The 10,219-nt window shown below is 45.3% G+C and overlaps 1 protein-coding gene across 1 annotated transcript; it reads right to left on the bottom strand.

Moving 5' to 3' along the window:
- Positions 1–8,489: 8,489 nt before the first annotated feature.
- Positions 8,490–9,882, bottom strand: SSTR5 (somatostatin receptor 5). The gene has a single exon (XM_032231026.1). It carries the CDS (start codon positions 9,876–9,878, stop codon positions 8,784–8,786), a length of 1,095 nt encoding a protein of 364 aa, XP_032086917.1. The 5' UTR covers positions 9,879–9,882; the 3' UTR covers positions 8,490–8,783.
- Positions 9,883–10,219: the final 337 nt, after the last annotated feature.

Below are 10,219 nucleotides of genomic sequence, written 5' to 3'. Positions count from 1 at the left end.
GTTTGCAAACATTGGCTCAGCCTGTGATGCCTATTTAGTGGGCAATTAATTATTTTTGTCACTTCTTGCATGTTTATTGGTCAAGGTAAATTGCATATTTAATTAAATGGTTGACGGGGGGGGGGAATGCCTGCTCATCCAGTGGTAAGGGGGCAACCGATTGAAAATGTGGAGTCTAATTAGCTCCTCACTGGTATCAGAGTGGATCAGTGTGACCTGAGTTTGGTATACACACAAAAAAAATGGTTGAGGAACCAGCTCCATGAATAAAGTAGTTGTAGAAAGCAATATGCAGCAGCTGCCAAAAAAGCCAATACAGTTCTAGGCTGCATAAACAGAGGGATAGCATCAAGATCATGTGAAGTGCTAATACCACTTTATAATGCCTTGTTAAGGCCGCACTTGGAATACTGCATTCAGTTTTGATCACCACACTATAAAAAAGATGTTGAGAATCTAGAAAGAGTGCAGAGAAGAGCAACAAAGAGGATGAGGGGACTGGAGGCTCAAACACGGTTTGACGGTTGCAGGAACTGGGCATGGCTAGTCTAGGGGAGAGAAGGACCAGGGGAGACAGGATAGCAGTCTTCCAATATTTGAGGGGTTTCCATAGAGAGGAGGAGGTCAAGCTATTCTCCAAGGCACCTGAAGGCAGGACAAGAAGCAATGGGTGGAAACTAATCAAGGACAGAAGCAACCTAGAACAAAGAGAAATTTCCTGACCGTTAGAACAAATGATCAGTGGAACAACTTGCCTCCAGAAGTTGTAAATGCTCCAACACTGGAAGTTATTAAGAATATGTTGGATAACCATTTGTCTATAGTGGTGTAGAGTTCCTACCTAAGCAGGGGGTTGGATTGGAAGACCTCCAAGGTCCCTTCCAACTCTTCTCTTCTCCTCTTCTCTTCCCTTCCTTTCCTTTCCCATCCCTTCCCTTACATATCTTTTCTTTTCTTCTCTTCTCTCCTCTCCTCTCCTCTATTCTATTTTAAACTGAAGGGCTGCTATGTGTGCTTTTGATCTAAGACTGGCTGGAGAATTTTGAAAGGCCATTGGTGGTCAGCTGTGCTCATCCCTTTTCCTTAAAACAGGGCCAGCCCTTTGGGGTGAGCCCTGTGAGGATACAGAATTCATAAGAGCAACTGAAATGCTCCTTTGTTGGTCTAGGTCAAAGTTTTTTAATCTTGGCAACTTTAAGATGTATGGAATTCAAATCCCAGAAGAACCCCACCAGCCATCTTGGCTAGGGAATTCTGGGAGTTGTGGTCTACATGTCTGAAAGTAACCGAGAAATGCTGATCCAAGCTATAATAACAGAATTTTGAATGACTGACAGTGCTTTCTCTCTCTTGCCCTTATGCCCAAAAGAGATAAGGCCAGGAAATTTTTTTTCCTAATGTTCTCTTCTGTTCTCATGAAGGAGTATATGAATCAGCATGAATCAATATTGGCTTTTGCTTATATTATTGTATACTGTCAGAAATTAATTGTTTTCTAGCATAGCAAATTGTAACTTTAATACTGGACTGCAAATGTTATCTCACTACTGCATCTCACTTCTATTCTTGGCTTCAAAGCTAGAGACATTCTTCAAAGCTAGTAGAAGAAATGGTTCCACCACAAAACCGCGATGCCCTTATCCGCGCCGACATAAGTGCAGAGGCAAATCCGCGGCGTCTGAAGCGCTAAGAAAAAAATGACCCTACCGCCGCGACAACAGCGCGGTGACAGAAGGGCATTCTACATGCTTCGTTCTTTGCCTCCAAAGGTAGCCCTCCTCCTCCAGCTGACAGCGGCAGCAGACACGGGGCAAAGCGGGCTGCCCAGCAGCAGCAGCCCATGGGAAGGGTCCAGCTCAGCCGCGGGGGGCAGCAGGAAGCGGAGGAGGATGCGGCAGCGGCGGCAGCTGAGGCTCTCCCGGGCCGGCGAAGCGGGCTTGCCCGGCGGAGGCAGGCTGCCCTCTTCTTCCTCAACAACATCTCCTTGGACGGGTGTCCTCCGCCGCCAGTGCCTCTCCCGGAAGAAGAGGCAGGGCGGGCGGGCGGTGGCGGCTGAGGCTCTCCCGGGGCCGGCGAAGCGGGCTTGCCCGGTGGCGGCGGCCGCCCATCCAAGGAGATGTGTTTGAGGAAGAAGAGGGCGGCCTGCCTCTGCCGGGCAAGCCCGCTTCGCCGGCCGCCGGAGAGCCTCAGCCGCCACCGCTGCTGCATCCTCCTCCGCCGCCAGCATCGGCGGCCCTGCTCGGGCCCCCGCGGGCTTCCTGCTGCCCCCCGTGGCTGTGCTGGACCCTTCCCGCAGGCTGCTGCTGCTGGGCAGCCTGCTTTGCCCTGTGCCCGCTGCCGCTGTCAGCTGGAGGAGGAGGGCTACCTTTGGAGGGAAAGAACGAAGTATGTAGAACGCCCTTCTGTCGCCGCGCTGTTGTCCCCGCGGTGATGACGCGCGGTGATGACGCGCGGTGATGACGTCGCGACTTTAGCGACGCGATTTAATCTCCGCTATTTTGCGTAGCACGGTTTTGTCGTGCCACGGAAGAAATTGTTACATTAGAATATCAGGCCCCATAGACAAAGGAACCAAACTAGGGAGTTTTCCTGGCTCATAAATCCTTAAAGCGTTCTGCCAAAAAACAACTTGGCAAAGGGGGGACGGCTGCCACCCCTACACAAGGCTATAGGAATCCTCCACAGATAAGGTAGACAGAGACAGGAGCTTGAACAAAGGATGCTTTAAAATCAAGGTTGGTAACGAATCTTTGTCTCTGATTGGGTAAACTTTGTTTCTATCTGCCTAAATGTATATAATACTCTGAGCCCCTCTTGCAGGGGGCGGCTCTTCCTTGCATGCATTTGTTTGTATGTTTCGGATATAGTTTTGTCACCCAACTTTTGCTTTGACCATAAATAAAAGCTGATATTTTTTGCAAGCCTCGTTGGAGTTTCACTCTCTTGGGCATTTCAGTCGCTCAGGGAAACTGCTGAAACCTTACACTCAGATTTAAACCATGTTTTGCTAATGGTCATATTCCTTCCCTAAGGCCATCTCTACAAGAGAACTCAAGTACCATTTTGAAAAGGGTGAATTAGAGCAGTTTGTCTTAACATGGGAACGGCCAAATTCCCTAATCTCTACAAGTGACCTTCATTGGTTCTTCAGCTCCCCCATCATTTGGTGGAGATAATCTAACAACTATTTGTTCCTGAAGATTTATGTGTCTAGGATTTCTGTCTCCCACTCCCTCCCCCCTGGGCCTGTCTGTGTTTTCTTTGGGGAAATGCAGTTCAGCCCTTATTCAATTAATAAATGCCAGGGTGATATTTGCACAAGCAGCCTGTTTAAATACAGGTGAAGGTGACGATTCATTCTGAAACGGAGTGAAAAGCTGAGAAGCAGAAGTCTTCATTGGAGCTTTGGGACAGATGATTTTCCTTACCCACCTATTTAATCAGGATTTAGTTCTGTGGGTGGGGGCCTCCCTCCTGCACAAGGTTATCTCATGTTGCACTCCCAAATTGCATACTGAAATCTGATTTTTAGTGGTGTGATTTTCCCACCCAATTATGAAGATGCTAAGTAAGAGGGAAAATATAGAACAAGCCCTGATAAATGGTGTCGCATTATCACAAGGACTCCCTGTGATCTATGGAGACCAACACAGCTTCAGCACAGTCTCATCTAATCCCCAAGGCCACCTATATTAACTGGATCCAAGGATTAGAAACATGTGATGGAAGCAAAGTTTGTAAGGAAGGAGCAGGAAAGCTACAGAATATGACCCACCTTCCATTCTAATTCGGGAAATCGGTTTTTTAAACTCTAAATCATGTAAAGTCTGCAACTGGCTGTGTGAATGGACAACATCTTGCGAAGGCAACACCGTCATTGCTTTAACACCGTCATTGCTTTAAAAGGATGTAAATGTAGATTTACATTTCATTCCCTTTGAATGTCAACATACAAAATGTAATGAAAGAAAAGATTATTTCAAGGTTACTTCATATAAAACTTCTGTGTTTCACATCTATTAAGTTTCCCCAAAGAAACTTTGCTAGCTTCTTCAAAACTCTTTTAAGTTCCCAACATATTTGTTTTGAAGGAAATTAGTTTTCAATTAGCACACTTGCCCAATTTCTTTTCCCTATCCCTATTTATTCATTTCACCGAAGAGTTTGCTTTTGAGTCAAACGAAACAAGCGTTGATGCAAACCCTTCTGCATCAAACTTTTCAGGCCTTTTGGTTTGAGGTGGCCAAAGGATGCATCTGGATGTCTTCTTGGATAAGCCAATATCATTTTTTAAAAATAAATATGCTAGTTTGGAAAAGTATTACTTCATAATCAGGGGTGGGATTCAGCCAGTTTGCACCACTTTGGGAGAACCGGTGGTTAACTTTCTGAGAAGTTTGGTGAACTGGATGTTGGAAGAAATCGTTATGGCAGAGAATTGGTTGTTAAATTATTTGAATCCCACTACTGCTTCAGTTCCTATATTTAAAGATCTGGATCTGTACCACCGCTACAATCCTTACTTTTAGATTGGTGTGGAGTAGTCAAAGACAACTTGAATTCTTGATTTGCTTGAGGATATAACAAGGGCCAAGAGCATCCTCGGGTTCCTTGTGTAATGATAGATTGAATATGTACTTCTTTAAAAAAACACATAGCTTTAAGCAAAATAAAACTAAGCAATATTAAACAATGACAGGCAGAGAAAATTATCTGCAATTTTAATTAATTCTACCTTTGAGATTCTTGCTCTAGTGACAACAAGATGGTGTGCATGAGTGTCATTATTGCACAATCACTTCTTGAGTTTGGTATGCAGTCTTCCTGGCTTCCCCTGCCAACATTCAATACCATGGGAAGTCACCATCAATAGTCAACTCTCTTTATGGGGCACTTTCAATTGCTCCGTTCAGTTCCCCCCCCCCATAGAGTCTCCTCCTACTGTGATGTCCTTTTTCCTCTGTCGAGCAGGACCGGTTCCCCCACCATAGAGTCTCCTCCTAGCGCAACATCCTTTTTCCTCTACCTGTCCTAACCGAAAGCCTTATCAATTGTGGAGCCCACCAGTGACAGAGAGCCACAGTAGAGGGAAGAAAGAGCCACAAGCGGCTCCAGAGCTGCAGGTTTCTGATCCCGGGTTAGTGGAACAAGGAGAAGGAGCCAGCAAAGAGCACACAGGCTTGATAACATCAAAACTGATGCAAAGTTGGACATCCAACAACAGAAAGCAGCTGTGCTTGATAGGAGAGCATAGAGAACACTTGCTTATAAAGTCGCCAAGAGTCGGACACAACTAAATGGTTGGAATAACAGTCCTGCCCTAGAAAGCTAGCTTGGTGACCTTGAGCCAGACACTCACTCTCAACCCTAGGAAGGAGGCAATGGCAAACCATCGATGAAAAACCTTGCCAGGAAAACTACAGGGATTTATTTAGGATGTTTCTGAGAACTGGACACAATTGTATGGAAGGGTGCATGTGTCCTACCTGGCACTAAAGGAGATGAACCCTTGAGGTTACCTCTTCTCTAAGATCTAAGGATGCTTTATGATATGTCTCCATCATGCTCAGAATGTCTCATCTCACCACCAGCAGAGACCGAGCAAGAGGGCATGTGGAACACTTTGTGTCTTCACTTGGGCCACTGTTGCCAGGGAGATGCAGCTGAAAATGGGATAAGTGATTGATAGTAGCGTGCAGCATTTCCATCTCCTTTGAACCTACCGGGCTTAAGTATTTTAATGGGCATTAGATTGTTCCCTCTGGACCATTTCTTATAGCAAAATTGGGCCTTGGCATTTCAAAATCAGAACATGACCATTTAGAAAATAAGAAAAACAACAGCTACGAGAGGACGTACTGTAATTAAAAAAAAACCTGTTCAAAGAAATGTGTTTTATTAACATGCATTCAAATGGCAAAAGGTCTCTCTTTTAGCCACCAGTCCAATCCTATTTGACTTCGGCTTGCTCTAGATTCAAACTTTACCTAGAACAGGGGGCGGCAACCTTAAACACTCAAAGAGCCACAAAGGTCCTAAAAGGAAGCCCCCCCCCCCAACGTTCACATCCGTTTCAAAGCCTGAAAGAGCCAGCACTGCCTGAAGACGTTCTCCGTGGTCATGTGGATGGCATGACTAAAAGCTGAAGGCACATGGAATGCTGTTACCTTCCCACCAAAGGTGGCCCCTATTTTTCTACTTGCATTTTACATGCTTTCAAACTGCTAGGTTGACAGAAGCTGTCAACCGGGCAGTTGACAGTAATGGGAGCCCCCTCTGTTATGCGGTGCTAGAGATTCGAACTGCCAAACTGCTGACCTTTGTCATTGACAACCTCAGCGTCTTAGCCACTGAGTCACCGCATCCCTTTAAAAGAATATTAGATCCTTCCAAAGATATAGCGGTAGTCAACTTGCCATAAGTTCTGTTGTTCTGGTTGTTTAGTGACTTAATCACTGCAAGGGTTAAGAAAACAACACGGTTGTTAAGTGAATCTGGCTTCCCCATTGAATTTGCTTGAAAGAGGGTCACAGAAGGAGATCACATGACTTTGGGACACCGCAACCGTCATAAATAGGATTCAGTTGCTGAGTGTCTGAACTTTGATCCCATGATCCTGGGGATGCAGCGATGGTCGTAAGTGTGAAAAATGGTCATAAGTCCCTGTTTTCAGGGCTGTAATTTTGAGCAGTCACTAAATGAACTGTGGTAAGTTGAGGACTGCCTGTAGATAGGCAGGCTGCCCTATCTTCTGTCTCAATTATATTAAATCACAACAATGCACATTTTAGAAAAGTTGAAATGAAGTTTTGTACCTCCCAATATTTTAAGAACATTTTGAATGAACAAAATTTAAATGTGCAACTCATGTGCGTAGGGCTAAAAATAGGTTGCTGTTAGATTATAAGAAAAAGGTATAATAAGATCAAGCCCTCCACAGCAAGTAGGACTCCCAAGGACAGCTAATAAAACACAGACACCTATTTTCACTCTCAATCATGCTCACCTGTGGGTTCCTTGGAGGGAATGGGACAACTTGTCATAGCCAACTCACCATGGCCAACTTGCCACAGGATAACTCGCTGGGGGACAATTGAACAATTCTATTTAATTATTTAAAATAAAAAATATTTTAATTTTTGCCATTTGTATTTCATTCTGTTGCTCCTTTTGCTTTCCGTCTTTAATGGTACTATTCCATCATTTCTTTGTTATTAATGTAATTCTTGTCCTGCAGCAAGTTGGCCATGATGAGTTGGCTGTGATGAGTTGGCCATGGTGAGTTGGCTGTAGTGAGTTGGCTGTGATGAGTTGGCTGTGGTGATTTGGCTGTGGTGAGTTGGCTGTGGTGAGTTGGTCGTGGTGAGTTGGCCCTAGTGAGTTGGCCATGGTGAGTTGGCCGTGGTGAGTTGGCCGTGGTGAGTTGGCCGTGGTGAGTTGGTCGTGGTGAGTTGGCCATAGTGAGTTGGCCCTAGTGAGTTTGCAATGGTGAGTTGGCAATGGTGAGTTGGCTGTGGTGAGTTGGCTATGCTGAGTTGAGTTGGCCATGGTGAGTTGGCCATGGTGGGTTGGTCGTAGTGAGTTGGCCATAGTGAGTTGTCTGTGGTGAGTTGTCTGTGGTCAGTTGTCTGTGGTCAGTTGTCTGTGGTGAGTTGGTCATGATGAGTTGGCTGTGGTGAGTTGGCCATAGTGATTTGCCTGTGGTGAGTTGGCCGTGGTAAATTGTCATAGACCTTCCTTGGAATGTCTCAGCCATTGCTGGAGGCCTTGTATGCCAGAGATGTGTGTGGCAGCAGACCTTGCTTGGATGTGACTGAGCTGTGGGAATTCTTCAGTTCACACAGCTGAGGGAGAAAACCAGAGGAAGAGAAAATTTGGGCAAACTTTGAAGGGCTCCAATTTATTTCAAGTGGTTCCTGTTGGCCTTAACTAACTCTCAACTAGCAATTATACCTGGTGAAGCTCAACCTATCCTTTTGCTGAGGGTTTGTTGCATGGGTTTACGTACTAATGTAGCATGTTTGTTAGATTGGGGGAAATAGATCATCTGCAGAGTCTCCGCTCTTCATCTGCAATTTAATACATTGAAAAAGAGAAGACCTTCTGCTATGGAAGTCATAATGATTGTTCCTTCCTTTATATAATATAAAGGTAAAGGTTCCCTGCGCACGTATGTGCTAGTCATTCCTGACTCTAGGGGGCAGTGCTCATCTCCTTTTCAAAGTTGAAGAGCCAGCATTGTTCAAAAACGTCTCCGTGGTCATATGACCGGCATGACCAAATGCCAAAGGCGCATGGAACGAAGTTACCTTCCCACCAAAGGTGGTTCCTATTTTTCTACTTGCATTTTTTACGTGCTTTCGAACTGCTAGGTTGGCAGAAGCTGGGACAAGTAATGGGAGCTCACTCTGTTACGCAGTGCTAGGGACTCGAACTGCCGGCCATTCTGATTGACAAGCTCAGCAGCCATTGATCCACCGCGCCCCTTATGCAATATAGCCTAACTTTTTTTGTATCATATTTGCCTATGTACCTGTGGAAAACCTTCATGCAGGATAGAGCAAGAATGAATGGAGTACAATAGGTTCCAGTTACCAGTTGTGAAACTTTTCATGATGCCCAGAATTCTAGGGTGAACACAGCAACAAAGGGCTGGGAAAGAAAATGTCTGTACATTAAGCTAGAAGGTTAGGCCACCACCTTCTCCTGGCCCCGTCCCCTTGCAGTAGATGCCACCATGTATTTCAATCCAGATGCATCTCTCTTGAAGCCACAGAGACTTGTTACACTTTGCTAGTTAGCATGTGCCCATTGAAGTTGTCATTCCTCTGTGGCAGCATTGTGTCCTTCAGATGGGTGCTCTTCTCCTGCCGGAGTTCAGTGGGGTCCCCATCTTCAATGCTATTGCCTTTGTGGAGGCACAGGACCTTCTGAAAGCTCTGCTTGAAATTTTCTGAAAGAAATCCATAAAGAATGGGATTGGCACAGCTGTTGGCGTAAGAGAGGACCACCACGAAGGAGAAAATGCCCACCAAGATGGGCTCCTCTGGCAAGATGAATATCAAATTGACAATGTTGACAATGTAGAAGGGAAGCCAGCAGAAAACAAAGACCACAACTATGATGACCACCATTCGGGTCACTTTCCTCTCTGACCGCCGGCGTCTTGTAGAGCCAACTCTGATCCCAGAGGATTTCACTTTGATGACAATCAACAAATAGCAGAGGCATATCACCAGCAAAGGACCGAAGAAACCCAGCACTGATGTGTAGATGATGAACACAGCTGACCATATCTCAATGGGATCAGGCCAGCTCATGTTACAGGTATGGAAATCTTCCTGGACATCAGCAAATATAATCATGGGAAGGACTACCAAAAAGGATAAAGTCCAGACTGCCACACTGATCAATTTGGCTATCCTTGGCTGGCGCCACTTGGTAGATTTAATAGGATGGACCACTGCAAGATAGCGGTCCAGGCTCATGACAGTCAGGCAGAAGATGCTGGTGAATTGGTTAATGCCATCAAAAGCTGTCACTAGCCTGCAGGTGAATGTTCCAAAGGGCCAGTAGGAGATGGCATTTTGGGTGGCGAGGAACGGCAAGCCCAACATGAAGAGGACATCGGCGATAGCCAAGTTCAGAATGTAGATGTTGGTCACGGTCTTCATTTTGGCGTAACGCAAAACCACATAGATGACCAAAGTGTTCCCACTCAGTCCGATAACACAAACCAGAAGGTAAATTATAGGTATGAAGACAGGACGGATACCGGAGGAGGCGGAAAAATCCATAACTGTTACATTATCTGTTGCGTTTGTCAAAAAGGAGACATTAGTCTCTGGAATCATGGTTGATAGGTACAAAGCATCCATGGTGTTGTTCAATTTGTGTAGGCTGTTACAGGTTGTTTTAATTAGAAAAAAGAATTTATCCAGTTCTGTTTTTGTTGTTCAACATTTTCATGCTGGAAGAAAGAAGAAGAAGCATTGATCCAAAGGTTATTTCCTCATCCCAGAATTCTACAGTTGGCAAGGACCATTTAAGGCATGGGTCCCCAAACTTGGCAACTTGAAAACTTGTGGACTTCAAGTCCCAGAATTCTCCAGCCAGAGAATTCTCCAGCCAGAGTTGAAGTCCACAGGTCTTCAAGTTGCCAGGTTTGGGGGCCTCTGATTTAAAGATCCCTTAGGAGCTTTCTCACCATGACTGCTAA

This window comes from Thamnophis elegans, chromosome 14 (genome assembly GCF_009769535.1).
Source record: "Thamnophis elegans isolate rThaEle1 chromosome 14, rThaEle1.pri, whole genome shotgun sequence".
In the NCBI taxonomy this organism is placed as follows: domain Eukaryota; kingdom Metazoa; phylum Chordata; class Lepidosauria; order Squamata; family Colubridae; genus Thamnophis; species Thamnophis elegans.
This window is presented reverse-complemented; position numbering and strand designations above follow the sequence as displayed.